This window comes from Triticum dicoccoides, chromosome 3B (assembly GCF_002162155.2).
Source record: "Triticum dicoccoides isolate Atlit2015 ecotype Zavitan chromosome 3B, WEW_v2.0, whole genome shotgun sequence".
Lineage (NCBI taxonomy): Eukaryota > Viridiplantae > Streptophyta > Magnoliopsida > Poales > Poaceae > Triticum > Triticum dicoccoides.
The window spans coordinates 429,042,556-429,064,279 of record NC_041385.1 but is presented as its reverse complement, the minus strand read 5'-3'; the positions used below and the strand labels follow the sequence as shown (position 1 = coordinate 429,064,279).

The 21,724-nt window shown below is 43.2% G+C and overlaps 2 protein-coding genes across 3 annotated transcripts; one reads left to right on the top strand and one right to left on the bottom strand.

The window, feature by feature from the left end:
* The first annotated feature begins 8,792 nt into the window (after positions 1–8,792).
* Positions 8,793–9,409, top strand: LOC119276327 (mitochondrial import receptor subunit TOM7-1-like). Its single transcript, XM_037557369.1, has one exon. It carries the CDS (start codon positions 8,913–8,915, stop codon positions 9,159–9,161), a length of 249 nt encoding a protein of 82 aa, XP_037413266.1. The 5' UTR covers positions 8,793–8,912; the 3' UTR covers positions 9,162–9,409.
* An 823-nt stretch (positions 9,410–10,232) lies between these two features.
* LOC119276326 (beta-adaptin-like protein A) lies at positions 10,233–21,080 on the bottom strand. Of its 2 annotated transcripts, XM_037557368.1 has the most exons (12): positions 20,932–21,080; positions 20,331–20,847; positions 15,188–15,312; positions 14,911–15,109; positions 14,338–14,566; positions 14,059–14,225; positions 13,745–13,954; positions 13,040–13,150; positions 12,770–12,946; positions 11,382–11,825; positions 10,664–10,967; positions 10,233–10,445 (listed from the first exon to the last, which is right to left on the bottom strand). In XM_037557368.1, exons 1-11 carry the CDS (start codon positions 20,985–20,987, stop codon positions 10,677–10,679), a joined length of 2,526 nt encoding a protein of 841 aa, XP_037413265.1. In that variant the 5' UTR covers positions 20,988–21,080; the 3' UTR covers positions 10,233–10,445; positions 10,664–10,676. The 2 variants fall into 2 exon arrangements, with proteins under 2 accessions (XP_037413265.1, XP_037413264.1); XM_037557367.1 differs by having other exon boundaries at positions 10,233–10,967.
* Between the last annotated feature and the right edge of the window lie 644 nt (positions 21,081–21,724).

The following is a 21,724-nucleotide window of genomic DNA, read 5'->3' as shown; positions in this document are numbered from 1 at the left end:
GTAGTACCTATTGTCCTGTTTGTTATCAAACCTTTGGGAGTTACTTCTACGTTATGCTTATATTGCCATGATATGCTCGTAGACGTGGTTTGGTTCGAGTGATTCATGACAAATGTGAGTGTTGTTTCTTAATGGTTAACTTAAGGTGGCTACTTTAATACACATCTGGGTGGATTGCTTGAAGACACCCTGCAGTACCCAGTGGTTGTCAGGGCACCTGGAGAATCCAGTGTTGTCCTAGGATATCCCGGAGTACCCGTGTGATCATCCTACGGTCCGCCACCCAGGATCAAAGGGATCATAAGATTATTCATGCTAGAAACTTCCATGTGCAACCACAAGCTATTATGGGCTCTAGCATAGTTGAGTACGTTGCAAGACCTCTTTCAGTGGTGGGCTAGAAGATGTAGGGGAAAGTAGGTGTAACTGTCCACCCAGAGTAAAGAGTTATTGTTTCAGAAAGGCTGGGTCTCGATTCTCCGACCATGGATGTATTCGAGTCTTGTGGGGAAAAGTGCGCAAACCTCTGCGGAGTGTACAAACTAATCATGGTTAGCCGTGTCCCCGGTTATGGACGTCTTGAGTATCTAGTTCTTGGATTATCATGATGATCTCATCACTCTAAGTTTAATTTGATTGGGTTTAATGATGATGCTTAATTGGGATTGAGTTGGAGGAACCTTCTCAATGTTTAACAACCACCATGATAGTTAAATAAAATTTATTCCTTTGTTGTAGGGAAAAATTGGCTTTATGCAAAACTGTAACCATAGAGCTTTCCACCAACCATATATGCAGGTAGTGATAGCATTTATTCTGTTCATTACTCTCTTGTGTTACATTACCAGCATATTCCATGTGCTGACCCGTTTCGGGCTGCAACATTCATGTTTTAGACTTTTCAGACGACAAGTAAGGTGCCATAGGTCGTTGTCTTTCACTCAGTGATGCCGTTGGAGTTGATGGACTCACTTTATCTTCCAAGCCTTCTGTTGTTATCGTATTAGATGGCCTTAAGCCATATTTAGTGTAATAAGTTCTCTTTTGAGACATTCGATGTAATAAGTATGTGATTGCTACTCTGTTATAAATCCTTCAAGTACTGTGTGTGTCAGCATTACCGATCCAGGGATGACACTGATGCACAGAGATCAGACTGTTTGAGGTCTGGTCGCTACAGATATTACTATTGGCTGTAATAACGCCACGAGGTTTGGGCATTTTAAGCTTCAAGTAAGCGTAGTGCAGGACTGCATTGAAACGGGCGAAAGCAGTTCGTCCGAGCAGTGCGTGGTAGCCACTGCGGAAAGGGACGATATCGAAGATTAACTCTTCGCTGCGAAAGTTGTCTGGGGAGTCGAATACTACCTCCAGTGTAAGTGAGCCCGCGCAACGGGCCTCCACGCCCCGTATCACGCCTTTAAAGGTAGTGTTACTAGGTTTGATTCTTGATGGGTCAATGCCCATCTTACGGATAGTGTCTTGATAAATCAAGTTATGACTGTTGCCCCCGTCCATAAGGACTCTGGTGAGGTGGTATCCATCGATAATTGGATCAAGTACCAGGGTGGCCGAACCCCCATGACGGATACTGGTTGGGTGATCCCTACGACCAAAAGTAATCGGGCAGGTTGACCATGGATTAAACTTGGGGGCAACAGGCTCTACGGCGTAGACGTCCCTTAGTGCGTGTTTGTGCTCCCTCTTGGGGATATGAGTGACATAGATCATGTTCACTGTTTTCACCTCGGGGGGAAACTGCTTCTGACCCCCGGTGTTCGGCCGACGGGGCTCATCATCATCTTCGCTTGGAGGTCCCTTTCCTTTGTGTTAGGTATCTTATCTTACCGGCCTGTTTGAAAACCCAACAATTCCTGTTGGTGTGGTTCGCAGGCTTATCGGGTGCGTCATGAATCTGACAGGGCCTCTGAAGGATTTTATCCAAGCTAGATGGACCATCCTTGTTGCCTTTGAAAGTTTTCTTCCACTGAACGAACTTAGGGCCGCTGAATCCGGCATTAACTGTCACATCTCCTGCGTCGTCCTTATTGTTTTGACATTTTTTTTCATTGCGGCGAGGTTTACCATTGCCGTCCCTCACCTCAGAAGTGTCGGGGTCGCCTGAGTTGTTGCTTCTACGAGTCAACCAGCTACCCTGGCCTGCACAGAAGCGGGTCATGAGTGCAGTTAGGGATGCCATGGTCTTTGGTTTTTCCTGCCCGAGGTGTCGGGCAAGCCATTCGTCTCGGATGCTGTGTTTAAAGGCTGCTAAGGCTTCGGCGTCCAGACAGTCCATGATCTGGTTCTTTTTAGTTAAGAACCAATTCCAAAGTTTGCGAGCTGATTCGGCTGGCTGCTGGATGAGGTGACTCAAGTCGTCAGCATCCGGTGGCCGGACATAAGTGCCCTGGAAGTTGGCCCGAAAAGCATCTTCCAAATCTTCCCAGGTTCCAATGGCATTTTCTGGGAGGCTATTTAGCCAGTGTCGTGCTGGTCCTTTCAGCTTTAGAGGAAGATATTTGATGGCGTGAAGGTCATCTCCTCGAGCCATGTGAATGTGGGGAAGAAAATCTTCAATCCAGACGGCCGGATCCATCATTCCATCATATTGTTCGATGTTTATGGGTTTAAACCCTTTCGGAAATTGGTGTTGCATGACCTCAACGGTGAAGCATAAAGGGTGTACGAACCCTCTATATCGTGCAATATCGCGGCGGAGATCGGCTGACGTCTGAGTTCGGTTTTGGTCCCGAGTATAGTAATGGTCATCACGCCGGGCTTCATAGCTGTTGTCTCGCGTGGGGGCACGGCCCCTTGATCCATAGATTGATCTAGTCTGACCAGCTTTATTGGCTAGGTCACGTTGCAAGTCATATGTGTATCCCGTGGCTGTTGTCTCCCTGCCTCTTCGGTGAGGGGGTGTGGGTTAGTGTTCGGCTTGATATGCCGCTTTATCCCGTCCATGTGGTGGTCGGTCTGGTTGATCTGTCTGATTGTATTTCGGTGGTATTGGCTCAAGGGCTTCATCGTCAAATTGTGGCAGCAGTTTGCGCATAACTTTTGATAGGTCGCTCGTGGTCATATTCGTTAGCGGCCAGGACCTTAGTCCACCTCTCATTGAGCGTATCCTATTCAGCTTTGAGTTGCTACTGCTTCTTTTTCAGGCCCCAGGCTATGGCGATGAGTTGTCGCTTGAAGCGTTCTTGTTCGAGGGGTTCCTCTGGGACGATAAAATCTTCGTCGCGGAGGCTGACCTCCTCTTCGGATTCTGGCATATAGTTGTTGTCTTCCGAATCTTCGTGATCAGCGTGTTCGGGACTATATTCACCCTCTTCCCTCTTGTCCTGCTCGGATGTGGGCTCGATGGGGTATTCGGGATTTTCGGCATCATCCGGAGTCTCATTGTCTCCGGTGCCAGTATTACTATCCTTCGCCCGACGCGATCGTGAGTGGCGCACTGACGTCGGCGCTTTGGTGGTTTATCGACGGGTTTGTCCTCATCGGGGTCCTAATTATCCTCGTCGTCCTTTTTATCAGGAGTGTCCACCATGTATACATCATAGATTGAAGTGGTCGTCCAACTGTGATGGGTGGGACTTGTTTCGGTTCGGCATCTGCATCGTCGTCCATGTCGTCGATGTCTTCGGACCCGTAGTCCAGCATGTCGGTTAAATCCTCGACAGTGTCTACTAAGTGGGTGGTGGGTGGGGCATAAAATTCCCCACTCTCAGCCCCCAACCTGAGTTGGGTACAGTTCAAAGATAAAGCCCCGATGAAGGCGAGAGACTGCATCAATCCCAACGTTTCGTCTAGGAGCGGAAGTTGGGCCAGAAACTATGGATCTGCAGGGTTGAGTTTGGCATGGGACACCTGATCGGACCCTATGAGAGCAGACCTCGATAGTTCGGGGTGGTTGCCCAGAGCCAAGTCTAAGATTGCATTTGGGTCTTCAGTAGGGAGTTCCACAAGGGGAAGAGGTCTGACGGGGCTCATGCTCCCGTCTTCGGACAGTGAGACCCGCCCCGGATCTAAGGCCGGGGTAGGTACGGGTGTTGACCCTGAACAGGATCTAACAGGGGATCCGAAGAATCTTCTTGGCGGGGGCACAGAGCAGCAGCCGAGGCTGCGAACCCGTAGAAGACTAGATCTCCTTGGATGTCAGCGACATAGTTCAGGTTTCCAAACCTGATCTGGTGGCCGGGGGCATAACTGTCGACCTGCTCGAGGCGGTGATCCAGTTGGAATGAAGCACAAAGCCACCGAACACAAAGACATGTCCTGGGAGAAAGGTCTCCTTGGACGCAACATCATTGTTGATGAAGAGGTGAGCCAATGATAACCCACAAGTATAGGGGATCGCAACAGTTTTAGAGGGTAGAGTACTCAACCCAAATTTATTGATTCAACACAAGGAGAGCCAAAGAATATTCTCAAGTATTAGCAGCTGAGTTGTCAATTCAACCACACCTGAAAGACTTAATATCTTTAGCAAAGTATTTAGTAGCAAAGTAGTATGGAGGTAACAGTAATGGTGGCAAGAGTAACAGTAGCAGTTTTGTAGCAATCGTAACAGTGGCAACAGAGAAGTAACTAAGCAAAGATCAATATGTGAAAAGCTCATAGGCAATGGATCAATGATGGATAATTATGTCGGATGCAATTCAGCATGCAACAATTATAACATACGGTGACACAGAACTAGCTCCAGTTCATCAGTGTAATGTAGGCATGTATTCCGAATATAGTCATACGTGCTTATGGAAAAGAACTTGCATGACATCTTTTGTCCTACCCTCCCATGGCAGCGGGGTCCTATTGGAAACTAAGGGATATTAAGGCCTCCTTTTAATAGAGTACCGGACCAAAGCATTAGCACTTAGTGAATACATAAACTCTTCAAGCTACGGTCATCACCGGGAGTGGTCCCGATTATTGTCACTTCGGGGTTGTCGGATCATAACATATAGTAGGTGACTATTGACTTGCAAGATAGGATCAAGAACTCACATATACTCATGAAAACATAATAGGTTCAGATCTGAAATCATGGCACTCGGGCCCTAGTGACAAGCATTAAGCATGGCAAAGTCATAGCAACATCAATCTTAGAACATAATGGATACTAGAGATCAAACCCTAACAAAACTAACTCGATTATATGGTAAATCTCATCCAACCCATCACTGTCCACCAAGCCTACGATGGGATTACTCACGCACGGCGGTGAGCATCATGAAATTGGTGATGAAGGATGGTTGATGATGATGATGGCAATAAATTCCCCTCTCCGGAGCCCCGAACGGACTCCAGATCAGCCCTCCCGAGGAAGATTAGGGCTTGGCAGCGGCTCCGTATCATAAAACGCGATGAATCCTTCTCTCTGATTTTTTTCTCCCCGAACGTGAATATATGGAGTTGGAGTTGAGGTCGGTGGAGGTCCAGGAGGCCCACAAGGCAGGGGCGTGCCCTAGGGGGTGGGCGCGCCCTGCACCCTCGTGGACAGGGTATGGGCCCCCTTACGTTGATTCTTTCGCTAATATTTTTTATTAATTCTAAAACGTGTCTCCTTGGATTTTCAGGTCATTCCGAGAACTTTTATTTCTGCACAAAATAACACCATGGCAATTCTACTGAAAAGAGGGTCAGTCTGGGTTAGTTCCATTCAAATCATGCAAGTTAGAGTCCAAAATAAGGGCAAAAGTGTTTGGAAAAATAGATACGTTGGAGACGTATCAGCCATCGATCCTTCTGTCGACGATACAGTGGAGCTCTCAATGAAAGCACCAATGTCGGTATCAAAACCAGCTGATTTCGTGTAGGGGGGCCCAAGCTGTATGTCTGGAGACCAATGGTAACTATGAACAAATGGCACCGCGTTTACCCAGGTTCGGACCCTCTTAATGGAGGTAAAACCCTACTCCTTCTTGATTATATTCGAAGGGTATAGAGGTTACAAGAGTTGATCTACCACGAGATCGAGTTGGCTAACCCTAGATTAGCTAGCCCAACAATGTTGTGATCCTGCCTCCGATCTAACCCTCCGGTTTATATAGACACCGGAGGGGCTTAGGATTGTACAAAGTCGGTTTTACATAAGGGAATAACATATCCGGACATCTATTCTTGCCATTCACGCATACGGGAGTCCCTACCGGACACGAGAGGGGATCTTCTGTATTGTATCTTGACGGCCCATCAATCCGGCCCATATCTAATAGACCGCATGCCCGAGGACCCCCTAGTCCAGGACTTAGCGGGAGCTCCTACATAGGCACCTGTTCGCGGAAGGGCGCTCACGCAGCCGCGACTTGGGTCGGCCCAACGCGTCCTTGCTCGCTCAGCACTATTCGCTGCTGAAGAAAAAATTACATAAATATTAGGGATCGCAGAGATTCGAACTCATGATCACAATGTTGCCAGCGCACCACACAAACCTCTAGGCCAAACTAACTCTGTTGTCTATAAAACATTTCTAGCTAACCTTTTCATATAGTAAAACGTTAACATTCACCCAATATAAATTATCTGAAAAAAGAAAACATAAATTCAAAAAAAGTTCATCAAAATTTAATAAAAGTTCAACAAACTGAAAAAGGTTCATCGATTTTGAAAAAAAAGTTCATCGTTTTTCAAAAAAGTTCATCGAATTTGAAAAAAAGTTCATCGAATTCAAAAAAAAGTTCATCGATTTTAAAAAAAGTTCACCAAATTTGAAAAAAGTTCATCGATTTATTGAAAAAAAAAAGTTCATTCAATTTAGAAAAAAGTGACGAACAAAATCCTTCCAAAATAGAAAGAAAAACGAAAAAAGAAAAGAAAAAGACATAGAAGAAAAATGGTGAAGAATGTGAAATTGAGCACGTGAGATGGCATCTGGCCGGTGGTTAGTGCAACCTCCCCTCGCGCAGGAGGTCGGAGGTTCGAACCATAGCGCAGCTCGTTTTTCTTTTTAGAAAATTGAAAAAAAAATCGCAAGATGGACCGAGCCCAAATAGAAGCGCCTGAAGGCGCCCGTTGGCAAACGGGCGCTTAAGAGCCGAATAGGAAATGCCCAAAAAAGCAGCGCGCTCTAGAGGAATGGAACTTGAGACCTCTGGTAATGAAGTGATGCCAATAGCCATGCGACCTTTCAGAAAATTTGAACGAAGGCTTTATATCTATCTATGCTTCATTCTTTTGAAGGTGGAAAAAAAGATCAAACTAATTATTGATAAAAATTAGAGTTTGAAACTTAGGTAATTAATTTCTTCTACTTGACCCAAGAACAAATTGGATCGATTTTTGATAAATTGAATTCAGTTAAGATAGGGGAAATTCAGATAACAATTTCTGAGCCGTATGAGGTAGGAAACTCTTAAGTACAGTTCTAAGGGAAGGAACTTCGGTTCTTTCAATACAATGAAAAAAATCCAAAAGGGTTTCTATTTAATGATGAAATTTAAATGGATAAATAGAAAAGGCTTTTTGGATATATTTTTAAATTTTCAAGAATGAAAGTATTTATGCTCTTATTAATAAGATTTACTAACCTTATGATTTTGGAGAAGATAGCTGGAAGTTTTAGGTCCTATTGTAAGAATACTCCACTTTTCATAATTTTCATAATAAAATATGAGGATCCTATTATGAAAATTATGAAAAGTTCATTGATAGGAAAAGAATACTTAGCTCACAGTATACCAAACAAAACTTTTTTTCTTGTATATATAATAGGGGTTTGTTCTAATTGTAAGTGACTGATTTGCAGCATTGATATACGAGAACTAACAATAGTGCTTCTGCCAAACCTCAACACTTTTTAATTTTATTCGAACAAATCTTGGAAATTATAAACAATTTTTTGAAAGGTAAGTAATGTTTCAAAGTTTGAACATTTTTTTAACAATGAGAACAAATTTGAAATCAGTATTTTAAAAAATAACTTTTTTGAAATTGTTAACAATTTCCGAATCCTGGACACTTTTTTCCAATGGTGAACAATTTTTTGATCATGCGAACATTTATTTAACAACGTGAACAAATTTCAAATTTCGTTTTTCTATAAACGTGAGCAAATTTTCAAGAAAGTGGTCATTTCTTGAAATTTTGAACAATTTCAAAATTCCAAACAAATTTGGGAACCCCTGAACATTTTTTGAAATTCTGGAACGTTTTTTAACCTGTGAACAAATTTTGAAAACCAGAACTTTTTTGGAATTCAAGAAAATTTGAAACCACGAATATTTTTGGAAAACTCTGAACATATTTTGAATTTGTAAACAAATTTCAGAAAAAGGGAACTTTTTTTAACCCTGAGCCTTTTTCAAAACGTATTTTTTTCTAAATTTGTGAACAAAATTGAAAAAAGGAACAGTTTTTAAATTCGGAATTCAAATTTTTCTAAAATAAAAAAATTGAAAAAGACATGAATTGAAAAGGAAACAGAAAAAAACATAAAACTTGAAAAGGGAGAAAGAAGAAAAGAAATAGAAACAGAAATTAAAAAAGGAAAATCTGAAAAGCCAAAACCAGTAAAAACCGCCTCGGGAACCAAACCGGGATCCTGTGGCACGGTAAATCGACCAGCAGAAAAGAAAATCGACCAGCAGTGGGCCGGCCCATGTCGTTCGCTCGCACCTGTTCCCTGTGCAGTTAGCTTCAAATAGAATGTCCACAATGCTCAGCGCCTGGTTACTTGGAAAGTTTGGCCCAATTCAAAGATAAGCCTAGCCCAATAGCATTTGAGGACCCTTGAGAGGTCTCCCAGAGAGATACTACTGTAGTTGCTAACCAAACACGAGAAGGACTGGCCCAGGAAGCAGCCAATATTAACCGGAAACAACGCACCAGATCAAACGACAGATCAACGCATCCCCAAAGGCCACATCTCTAGGGTTTTCGTCCAGCGAATCGAAGAATCAAGAGGAGTCGCCATGGCGTCGCGGCCGTCGCTGAAGCCGAAGCCGAAGGGCAAGGGTGCGAAGAGGGGCTCGTCCGCGGCCGAGGACGAGCAGTCCACCGCGGCGGTGGCGGTGCAGCTCGCCAAGGAGTGGAGCACGTGGACGATGAAGACGGCGAAGGTGGTGGCGCACTGGGGCTTCATCCCGCTCATCATCGTCGTCGGCATGACTAAGGGAGACGAGCCCAAACCTAGCTTGCTCCAGCTTCTGACCCCCGTCTGATCCAATCCCCGGCGAGCCCTAGACTGGATCGATCCATCTCCTTTTAGTTACTACTAGTAGATGTTTTTGCTGTTTATTGAATCCTGGTGGTTGAGTTCTTGATCCCTGGGTGGTGATCTTTTATCTGATCTGTGTCTAATAATGTTATGTGGTCGGATCGATCCTGGATTGGATCGGATCTTGTTAGATACCTGAGATGCTACAGATCTGCTATTAATATATTGTGCTATGTTGAACTTTCAGTGTTAGTTGTCTGAGTTGTATTTCTCTGCCTGATGCGTGTGTATGTTTTAAGTGAACTAATTGCTTTGATTGATTAACAGTAAGCAGTACTGCTCATTATTGCTGTGTTGCGTAATTTTGGTACTCTTGGTGCCTGACTGCTCGTTCATTCAGTCCACAATGCTAGCAGAAGCTTTGCTGTTTCAGCAGCCTAGATGGATTTATGGAAACACCAGAATGCATGCCAGTTGATTGAGGCCATGGCTAATTAGTTAGTCGTGAAACAGCCTAGATGGATTTATGGAACACCAGAATGCATGCCAGTTGATTGAGGCCATGGCTAATTAGTTAGTCGTGAAACAGCCTAGATGGATTTATGGAACACCAGAATGCATGCCAGTTGATTGAGGCCATGGCTAATTAGTTAGTCGTGTTGTTGTTGGGACACACAGTTTATACCTGATATATAAGGTTGTTCTAAAGAATTGTCTTCTTGTAAAGGAACTGCAATGTTGTTAAGCTGTCATCCCCTCGCAACTGTGAAATCATTTGTCACCCTCCAAGCGAACATTCACCAGCTAAGGGTCCTTAATATTAAGGCACTTACAAATAGTAAGCCGTGTTTAACGATTGCCACAGAAATTTTTGCGATGAGGACTAGACAGACAACGTTTTGCTGTTGTATGGTGTCCAATTTCATACTACAAATTATGATATGATTTGTCTACATCACTGTATGTAAAGATTAATTGTCTGAACTATTGTTATGTCCTTAAGAAGTTGACGTTTAACTTTAACTTGCTGTGATCATCACACTTCTGTTTGTGTACATGTACTTCGAATTCCAACTTATACAAGTCGAATATACTCTTGCTTTATTGCACCCTGCAAACAAATTACAGGTGTCCATCTATTCTCATCAACAGAGGTGATATAATGTCCAGTCCAGTAACAAGGTTACACACCATCTAAACCACCATAACCCTGAAGAAATTAGCCGCATCACCAGATGACTGAATGAAATGTATAGTAATGTACAGTGCTAGTGACTTCACCCACCAAAAAAAATCCCAAAAAAACAACTCTGGTGTCTTTTCCCTGCAGAATCTAATGGTCTGATGGTACTTGCATGACACTGGGAGGCAAACGGCAAATTTCACCTGCTCCAAGCTTCTGATAAAAAGATGTAGCGGAAGGCTTTGCTTGGAGTTTAATGTAGTGGATTGCAGAGATATTGTGCAGAGCCAGAAAAGCTGGAGGCAGGTGCATCACCGAGAAGGAAAATGCTCACGATCAAGAATGCCCAAATTGAGACAATACTGATTGAAACAAGGTAGAAAATGCCTCAGCAGTAGTCCCATCCTCGGCCTTGATTTTGAGCTGGGCCTTCGCTGATGCTGTGTTAACAATGCATTCTACAAGGTAGAAAGCAGCAGCCCCAGCTTTCTGACCATAAAAGTAGAACTTGTAGTTTGGAGGCTGACCGCCTGAAGCAATGCATTGAATGTAGTTGCTTTGCATATGACGAATGAGCGATTGGGGATTCATCAAAGAAGCTGCTCCTTGTAGACTTAAAGAGCATTCCTACAACAGAACAAACCATATTAGAGAAGAATATTTGTTAATTACAATTTCAAACTTACCAATGTGATGATGAATTTCAAGGGCGGACCCATACAGGAAAACGACAAACAGAAGCAGATTATCACACAGAATCCTCTTGTGCAATACTACCAAAGTAAAATCATAATAATCTCAAACCAAGTGAAACCATTGAGAGGAACATAGAACATCACTACATCAGAACTGCTAATTTCAAACACAGCTGAGATGAGCCTCATGGACAAATTAGACAGCAGCAGCACATAGGATTTCACGCAATTACCTTGCTAAAATCATAAGAAACTTGACCAGGCAATGAGAAAAAGACACAAGACTATGCTGCCGCTGCCCATAATCATGAAATGTAGCAGGGACAAAAACTTAAAAGCAACACACCTGAGAAAAGGATAATGCCAGTTGGCCCCATTTCTTCTGGAAAGTCGCAGGATCTAGCACAGGCTTTGAGTTGAGGGCCAGTGCAGGAGGTGGTGGAGGTGCTGAGGCATCAGGAACACCAAGTCCAAGAAGATCATCGAGACTGAAGTTTGTTTGTGTTGAATATGTCGAACTACTAGGATTTATTAGTGCAGTTTCAGCTGGTGTTTGCGAACTTAGCAAATCGGAAGGAGCATTGTATGTAGAGGTGTAAGAACCATTGCTGCTTCTTATACCGTTGTCCTCTTTATCTGAAGTACTTAGCAGAAGATCATTATCGTTTTCTTGGTATCTTTGGGCAGAAATGACGGTTTCTGGAGCATCTGCCCCAACAGTTAAGTTCGCAAGATCTTCTGAGTACTCGAATGTTCCACGATGTTCCTTGTCGGTAAACATGTAAGAGGGCTGCAATCCATCAAAGATGTCAATACTTCTCATGTAAATTTTCCAAAATAAAAATGCGGATGATTATATTTGAGTAGCTGATTTGCTACAAATTATGCTCCAATCTTATCCAGCAGTAGTCAATGACAACAATTGCACATCATGCTGGTATTAAGTTCCCATCTTAGCCATAAAACCAGTGGATTTCTAATCACAGAAAGATGTGAACAAGCACATCTCTTGCAACTCAACAAAGACAAGATTGACACGTGACATGGCATGGACTCTTTTGAGATGTATTAACTCAACTTGCCTGAAGCAGGAGTTCAGAAACTGGTTACTAAGGTTCCTAACTAGCTTTACAGTTGAAGACTGCTACCCAGCAAAGCCTTTGCTTATAGGACAGTGCTTAATCTAATCTATGCTGAGATGCATGAATTTGCAATATTGACCGAGTTCCGCGTGGTTCTTTCTATGAACTGAACTACTTGCTTTAAAAGGTTGAAGCATGTGGGACCACACTGGTTTTGCTTGGCACTGCAAGTGATTATAGCCGATGACCAACCAAAACCCATGAGCTAACTGTTAGTTTATTACTAATTACCAAATTACTGCTTTCAAATGCCTCCACTGAGAGCTAATGAATATTGGTAGAAGGAAATGAATTTCTGTTGCCCCGACTGCATTATTTGCCACTCAAGCTTTGCAATGCCAAAACATAATCTTCAGCACCTTCATCAGTCATCACTGACAACAAAGGCAGTCCGCAAACAATGTTGTCAGATGTTCTGAACATACATAACCCCCAAGATGCACTAAATGTTGCAACATACAATATGCACAAAATTTGGCACGTGCCTGGAATGGTAACAACAAAATTTTGATAGAGGTATCGGTGAATGGAGTTATCAGTGTTTGAAATTTTAATGGCAATTACACGTCAGATGTCAAATTAAGTTATGTACCTTCTGATATACAACTGATAGGCTGTTAAATTCATCAAATATCCGATCTTTGATTTCACTGCTCTGTGTGTCTGCAAATACAGAGACAGCTTGCTTGGGAGGGTTTACTACACGTTCAGCTACAGCTGGATCATATTGTAAAAGCCTGTAGTAGAAAAGTGCTCGGTCATGAACATCCTGCAATGAGGTGGCAGTTAAGCTAGAGAAACAACATTTTTACCATTTGTTATGATATGAATAATCCAACAACTATCATAAAAAAATCCAAACCTGGTGTGTATCAGCTAGACCAGCAGCTAATGTAGCCCCTAATGCCTTCTGTGTCTCGGGTGGTCTCTTAAAGAAACATTTCATCACCGCAGTCAGAAGATGCAAACGAACCTGAAAATAAGATATCACTGGAAGAATGATGTTTAGTTCAACATTAAGTACCTACTGGCTAGGGCCGTGACAGTGGACCATGGCATATAACAGTCTGAAAACGGAACAGAGTTATATGGTGATTCCAAATAAACTACTTAGTTCAAGATAACTAAAAGACGGCAAGAGAAATGTCTTAGTGTTGACACGCTAATATGTGAGTTTCACTCATGAACCACACTATTCATTACAGTAAAACTTGATGGGACATTCAACTTTACAGCCTTTATAAACCAAGATTGCAATCATTACCATTTCCAGTTCTAACTGATCTAATGCTTTAGCCTTTATCTTAAACATGTATGGTACCAGCAAACCATTAGATACTACAGGACACAACATCATGAGCGCATATGATCAAAGCGAATATACTTTTAACATAAATATAGGACAAGGTCAATACAACTCATATTCTGCCATCGAAGATTGCTTTAGCTAGCCATGTAAATTTCATACGGAACTTTAAGAAAGAAAAATTCATACTGAAACCCACTGATGCATCTTAATTTGGCAGGAAATACGAACAACACGAAACAAGAAAAGTGTTATTAGTACCTCGGGAGACTGCTCCTCATCCCAGTTATCAACAAGATTTTCAAGAACATATGGAGCATCATGCATATCTTGAGAATATTCACCCAACATCCATATGAGAGCTGCTTTCCCTTTTGGCTCTTGAATATTTTGGCTACTAATATTTCCAACAACAGCTATACAATCATGGCTCCATTGAGGATATTTCCTCAAAAGATCTTTCACCAAGACCTGCATTTTAATTTTTATTCAGGCACAAAAGGATGCACAGTTGAATGTAATCCTACAAGATTTTACCCTCAGTAAGGATCAATAGCTAGCATTATAGAACTTACAAGAGTCTCAGCAGTCACATAATCCTTGTCCATTTCAAGAAATTGTAGAAGCCTGTCAACGATAGCATTCACATCATATTGCTGCAGAGCTATTTTTCCAACTGCTCTGATAGACTCTCTTGCAATTGGTACATCAACATTTCCAGCGTATTCACACAGCTCGGTTACTAGCAGGAAGAAAAATATGGCATGAGCATTTTACGGGTGGGAAAGCAACTGGACTAACAAATATATCAAATATTTTGCAAGATATATGACACCATCAGGTATCTGGTATACCAATTTCATAGGTGTTGCTCTCATTTGCTATAGCAGTCAACATCTCAAGTTTCAGCTTCTTCACATACGAAGGATCACTAAACTGGCAGTAGAAACTTTTGTAGTCGGAAGAAAATAACATGGGAGCACGCATCACCAAAAGATGCAGATGACATAGCACTGAATATGATTGTTCTGGACTCCCAGCACCTACCAGAGTAAGCAAAGGTGCCTTTATGCGTTCATAAACCTAAAATGGAGGGTGCAAACATGATTTAGAAGATACTCAATCAAGATCTCATTTCACTTAAGAAGTCTGTAATAGTGGCATAAAAAGGAAAATCCAGTATATTGGTGTACGCATAGCTAACTACAAGCATGGGAAAATAAATAGCTGAAGTGCCCTCTGAATGAAGAAATTTGAAGACCACATGAACTCCCAGAAAATAGATATATGTATGTTTACTGGTCATGTGAAGTGGTATTCAGTGTATTTGATTGCATATAAATAGGATAAAAATTAAGACTTCCAATAATTGTGCTGCAAGAGTAAGACTGCATATCCAGGAACATAAGATATAGAACACTGTACACCTGCTGGTGAACATCGGTCATTGACATCGTCAAGTGGAGAAACACTTTGATTGTTGCCAAAACAACAGCTCCATTTGCATGCTGAAGTCTATCCTCAAGCAGGTTCATTATGTCAAATATTTCATTATTATCAGATGGTATGAACTTTGACGCCAACTCAAGAACATGGCACTGTGCCCACTCGCTGAATTCTTTGATTCTGCAATTCAAAATAAAAGAATTTGAGTAAATGCACATAGGAAGTATTGCTAACAAAATCTTCAAAGGTGGAACTCACTTGTTTAGCAAGTAAAACACCACTGGCTTGCTATATAGTGTCTCAATCTCCCTCCCTGCTGCCTCTGAATTGGCAGCTTCTAGGGTCCATATCTCAAGCAGTGAATGCAAGCAATTGGCAACCACCTGGAGATTTCGGCAATGTAATCAGGTTACCCAAAAAATGGCATTTACAAGAGATAAACAACTAAAAAACTAGTCAGTTGAACCAAGGCTCAAATTGTCCAATGAAACATGTCAGTTTAAGTAAGAATTTCCTTCCTAAGACAGGACCTTCCAACCCTTTCCATAAGACTACAACTGAATACCACAGACTAGAATATTACAATGGGTCCTATTTGGATGCAAAATACTTTCAAACCCACAGTTTCCAATTTTGTGTGCATTCAACACCACAGTTTATGAATACTAACTTCCAACAGTATTCCTAAGACCCAAGACGTGTGGCAATTCCAGTAGTTAGCAGCAGGCTTGAAGCCATATAACTAGTCGATGTAAGAGCATCTCTAGCAGATCCCCAGATAGTTATATTTGGGGGGTAATTTTCTGGTTTGAGGGAATAAGACCTATCTAGTAGATCCCACCAATAATCCCCCAAAAATATAACTTTGCATCTCTTAAAACGCAGCCGTCCATCCTGTTTTTGCTCTGGAGACACAGCTTCTCAGTAAATTTAGGCGGCCGCCCGACCTTCCTCTCGGCGCCGCCCCACCTCTCGCCACCGCCGTCGAGCCCCCGTCGATAGAACCGTTCCATGCCACCAGCCCGCAGGCCCGTCACCTTCTCCGGCGCCTTCTCCTCACTCGCCGGCGCCAGAATCGGCATTTTCGCCGCCGACGGGGCTACCACCATGTAGCTCCACCCGGTCGACGCCGAGGTCCGTTTTTGCCGGAAATCGAACCGGCTGACCTTGGAGATGGCGTAGCAAGCTCAAGCACAAGCCCTAGCTAGCCGACGGCGCAGGAACCGACAAAGTAGCCCATTGCGGGCGCTGCATCTACATCCCGGCCGCGTTCGTCGCCTCCACGCTCAGGAATAACCTCTGCGGCCTGGTAGGCACCGTTGCCGGTGTCCTCCGCCGTCGTTCATCCCTAGCCGAAGTTCCGTCGCCGGCCACCATCTCTCCGACCCCGTTTGCCCACAAGGTGTTTGTCCAATTGCCTTTACAACAACAACAAGAACAAATCCTTTAGTCCCAAACAAGTTGGGGTATAGGCTAGAGCTGAAACCCATAATATCTCAAAACCAACTCATGGTTCTGACACATGATAGCTAACTTCCACACACCCTTGTCCATGGCTAGTTCTTTGGTGATATCCCAGTCCTCCAGATCTCTCTTTACGGACACCTCCCATTGCAAGTTTGGTCTACCCCGGCCTCTCTTGACATTCTCAGCATGCTTTAGTCGTCCGCTAGGCATTGGAGCTTTTAGAGGCTTGCATTGAATATGCCCAAACCATCTCAGACGATGTTGAACAAGCTTCTCTTCAATCGGTGCTACCCCAACTCGATCCCGTATATCATTATTCCAGACCTGATCCTTCCTTGTGTGGCCGCACATCCATCTCAACATATGCATCCCTGCTACACTTAACTGTTGAACATGCCGCCTTTTAGTCAGCCAACACTCAGCGCCATACAACATTACGGGTCGAAGTCATCCTATAAAACCTGCCTTTTAGCTTTTGCGGCACCCTCTTGTCATAGAGAATGCCAGAAGCTTGGCGCCACTTCATCCATCCGGCTTTGATTCCATGGCTCACATCTTCATCGACATCACCATCCTCCTGCAACATTGACCTCAAATATCGAAAGGTATCCTTCTAAGGTACCACCTGCCCATCAAGGCTAACCTCCTCTTCCTCCTCGTGCCAACTAGTACCAAAACCAAATGTTCTTTTTCTGTTTTTCATTAAAGAAAGGTCTCAAATGGATCATGTAACTCTCCAATATGTAGATGAAGAGATTGTGGGAGATGATCTTCGACGATTCATCGTCGGAAGAAGATGATGAATTCAAGTTGGCGGTTGTCGTTTGTCGCTATGGAGAAGGATTTTAGGAGACCGGGCGTGGTTCTCAAATTGGTTGAAGGATGTTTCTTCGGGATAGGATCATTGGTCATGATGGTCTAGTGAGGGATTACTTCGCGTCGAATGCAGTATATCCACCTTACTATTTTCAGCACCAATTCCAGATGCACCGGGATCTCTTCAAGTACATTGCAAAAGTTGTGGAGATACTGAGAAGGAATGCAGCGGGAACATCAAGTGCAAGTCCATTGTCAAAGATTACGACAGCAGTGTGAGTCCTTGCTTATGGATGCCCGGCTGATTCTATCAATGACCATGTTCTGCGTGAAACGAGTCTACAAAGCTGTGATCAAGATCTATTGACCAGAGTACTTGAGAGCTCCCACTGATGGAGATACCGAGAGGCTCATGGCAGAAAATGAAGAGAGATGTTGGCCAAGGATCTTGGATTCATTGACTGTATGCATTGGACATGTAAAAATTGTCATGTGGCATGGTAAGGTCACTACACAGAGCATTGACATGATCCAACAATCATTCTTGAGGCAATTGCATCACATGATCTCTGGATTTGGCACACATACTTCGGGAAGCCTGGCTGGCTGGCTCTCACAACAATCTGAATGTCCTATAGCAATCTCTTCATTTTGCAAGGCTTGTTGCCGGTGATGATCCATCTTGCAACTATGTTGTCAATGGCCATGAGTACAACGTGGGATACTACCTATACTACCTTGTCGGTGATATCTATCCTCCCTGGGCCACATTTGTGAAGACAGTCCACCATCCTAAAGGCAACAAGATATCTCACTTTGCAACGTGCCAAGAATTTGCTAGAAAGGATCTTTTGGTGTGCTTCAAAGACCCTTTGTGATTGTCCGTAGCCCTGCTGAGTATTGGAAGCCTCGGACCCTCCTGTACCAGATCATGAGAGCATCTATTCTCTTGCACAACATGATCATCGAGGATGAGAGAGAGGACCTGGAGGACTTTCGGTATCTCTACAATGGTGTCGAGGTGGAGCCGGAACATAACCCAAAACAGGATCGGAGCATTCCTCCAAGCACACCAAAGGATCGAGAACTAAGAAGCTCACAACCAACTTCAAGATCTTATTGAGCATCATTGGCGACTTCATAGCACTTGATTCTTGTGCTCTTATCATGTTTATTTGGATTCTTGGTTCATTTGGACAATATGGTGTGTTTGAATTTGAATAGTTAAGTTTGAGAACATTAAATTTGATATGTATTTGATTTGTGTGTACTTGAATTCTCAAGTTTTGAATTAATATGTGGTGATAAGTATGAAAACGGTTGGATGAATTGGTAAAAGAGATTTTTTGAGGGATCAAGTTCTAGGGGATCTGTTAAATGAAGAAAGGTTTAATCCCCTACAAAATAGCTTTTTCTGGGTTAAGGGATACATTTTGCAATTATAGGATAGGGGGTCTACTAGAGATGCTCAAAGATTTGCACTCGAAGTCATTTCCATTTGACTCAGTATGTTTATATATACATACAAGGGCCATGGTATCATCCTTCATCGTTGCCAATACGCACATAGACTAGCCAAAGGGACTGGCACAAATAATGGAATCTAACTGCGGTATTATCAATAAAAATAGAGGCCGGTCATTGGAAAGAGATGTGGTATTGTAGAACAATCGATAAAAATAGAGGCCGGTCAATGGATACAGATGATGATATTGTAAAAGACGATGATGTAGGCATGCATGCTCAACCATGCCTTACAGACAAGAGACATGGTGCCAAGCAAGAAATATTTGAACTGGGGATGAGAGAAAGTGAGCCTTTTCTCGGTTTTTAGAAGAAGTCGGGGATGGAGTTTAGATGCTCCAAAAAGAAAAGTACAATGTCGAGAATACTCCCTCCATTTCAATGAATACAGCGCGCGCACATTCCAAAATTAAACTTTGCCCATAAATTAGACCAACCAAATGTGGGTTATATGTAACAAAAACTATACCGTTGTATTCATATCCGAAGAAGTTTTCAATGGTATGATTTTTAAGTCATAAAAATATATTATTGGTCTAATTTATGGTCAAAGTTGGATTTTGAAATGCGTGCACGCCTTATTCATTGGAATGGAAGGAGTACTATGGTTATAAGGCATACTTGAGTGGTTGAGTCCTCGCTAGTTTCTGGTGGATCCATCAATTTTATTCTATTCGCCAACACTGACATATCAAGCTTCGTCACAACCTCTATTGGAGAAGCAGTAAGCAGGGTAACTCACAACAATGGTGGATAAGGAATCTATCTCCTCTTTCTTATCCTCAAATCAAAATCTTCAATCATATTTTCGCAGATATACAGATTGATTTTAGTTAGAAACCAAGAGCATCTGTTCCCCCAAATTGTACTTGTATCTAATAAATATATCTCAATCAAACTCCAGATCACAATATCTAATCCAGTGTCAGATCAGCTGGATATAATATAATATGTTGGAACTAAAAACACTAGGGTGCAAGCTCCCTAATAAGACTATAATCCTGTAATTTCGTAACAAATGGGATTGTGAATTTGCAAGAAGCTACCACAGCTGGTTCTGTATGTATACTTTCTGTCACAAAGTCCTTTGGAGAGATTGACAAGTTGGTATAATAACCAATTACTCCTAAATATTTATATTGAAGTTGATAGCATGGTTATATCAGCTGGTTGGAATTTCCTTTGTGATGGACATCTGATGCAAAGTACTTACATTTACTTGATGCATCACATGATAGTACATATTTAAACCGACAAGGCATAATTAGCCACAACCTCAAACAAGCAAGATATAAACCAAATCGTTTTTCAGTGAGAGCATAATCATAACTTGCAGCTTAACTCAGTTCCATGCAACCCTATAGGGCGCGGTCAGCAAGAGTTAATTATTGGGGACAGACAGACTGGCAAAACAGCAGTACAAAATTCAATTCCTGTTGAGATTAACTTCCAGTTCCAGGTTTAATGAACACAATGCATGCTGCGATTTTTTAGGCAGCATAGCTATTCTATCATTGCAAGCATGTAGAATAACATGGTCGCCAGAAAACAAAATAACGATTTCATCAAAACAGTTCGTAGCATGGAAGCTCACCTGGGCATCAGGGTCCGAGAGCATAAGTGCCTTGAGCGCAGCAGGCAGGTCAGCGTCGAGGCAGGTGGTAGCAGATATGTGATACAGCTTTGCAGCACCAACAGCAGCGACCATCCGAACGTAGGCACTAGGGTCCTTCAGCCCTGTGGTGAGCGGCGTAACAAGGTACTCGACAAGGTTTGGAACGCGGAGGGAGCAGAGGCTGCGGAGCGCAAGGCCGCGGATGGTTGGGTCCTGGTCGCGGCAGTCGCGCTGGAGGAAGTTGATGGTGAGGAGGGCAAGGTCCGGGTGGGCGCGCGCATGGACACCGACGTAGAGGTAGCACATCTTCTTGAGCACAACGTCGGAGGTGGCGGAGCAGAGCACCATCTCCCCGAACGCCGCCGACACGTCGATACCTGCGGTCATGCAAGAGATCACCCGCTTGAAGACATCCCGGCGCTGATCATCAGCGTCTGGCGCACGGCTCCCCGCCAGCTGCCGCAGCTGCTGCTTCAGATCCGACACCTCGCTCTTGCTGCACGCTCTCAAATTGCCCCAATTGATTAGTTAAGATTAGGGAGGCCAGCAATTTTGGGAGCCAGAGAAGGAAGTGGTGTACCCGGATGGTTGGGACGGGGAGGCGGACTTCGCCGGCGAAGGCGCCGTGGGAGCCATGGCGGAGGGCTTGGATCTGGGCGCGCGTGGGGAAGACGACTGCAAGTTGGTGGTTTTGTCCGGTGGGCACTTGGATCTGGCCAGGGGGAGTACGAGACACTGATTAGTGGGCCACAATGTAAAATACGTCTTGCCACCGCTGCTTCCGGATTCAAGGAAACAGTTGGATTGTTTTCCTAACTCTCCTGTCAAAGCATCTGCAACCGATTGGGCAAATTTGACCGAAAATTGACAGCTGAGCACGGGCACTTTGTGCCCATTATTTTGAAGTTCAAAAAAACTAATTTGTATAGCTTGAAAAATTCAAAAAAAAAATTGTACATGCATGTATAGCGGTGCAGTATAGCCCAAAATTCACCAATATACGTCCTTGCATGTGAAAGATACAAAAAGTCAAAAACGACAAAATACATGCAAATTTGGGGCTAGTTTTTTTTTCGATTTTCGGCCATTTTTTGTCTTTTTTGTGCAGTGTACGATGCAGCATATTTTAGGATGAAATTTCACACGTACCTAGACCACATACATGCGTATTCATGTAAAAAAATCAAAAAAAAAAAATTCAAATCTTTTAAGCACTTGTTTTGGGGGTTCAAAATAAAGTGCTTTGCTGCCCCATGTTCTGAAAATCCGTTTTACAAATTTGACCCCCTATGTTCGACTCGAGGGTTTTCTTTCTTCCCCACGAAGAAAGTCGCTAGCCGTCAGGAGAGTCCTTCCTCCGCCATCCTCCAGCG

Excerpts from the sequence above, each read along its gene's own strand:
- LOC119276327 (XM_037557369.1), top strand. The coding sequence starts at position 8,913 with ATGGCGTCGCGGCCGTCGCTGAAGCCGAAGCCGAAGGGCAAGGGTGCG.
- LOC119276326 (XM_037557367.1), bottom strand. The coding sequence starts at position 20,987 with ATGGCTCCCACGGCGCCTTCGCCGGCGAAGTCCGCCTCCCCGTCCCAA. Across the intron at positions 15,313-20,330 it reads TCTCGGACCCTGATGCCCAG|GTGGTTGCCAATTGCTTGCA; the intron begins GTGAGCTTCCAT and ends CGAAATCTCCAG. Across the intron at positions 13,151-13,744 it reads ATGAGGAGCAGTCTCCCGAG|GTTCGTTTGCATCTTCTGAC; the intron begins GTACTAATAACA and ends TCTTATTTTCAG.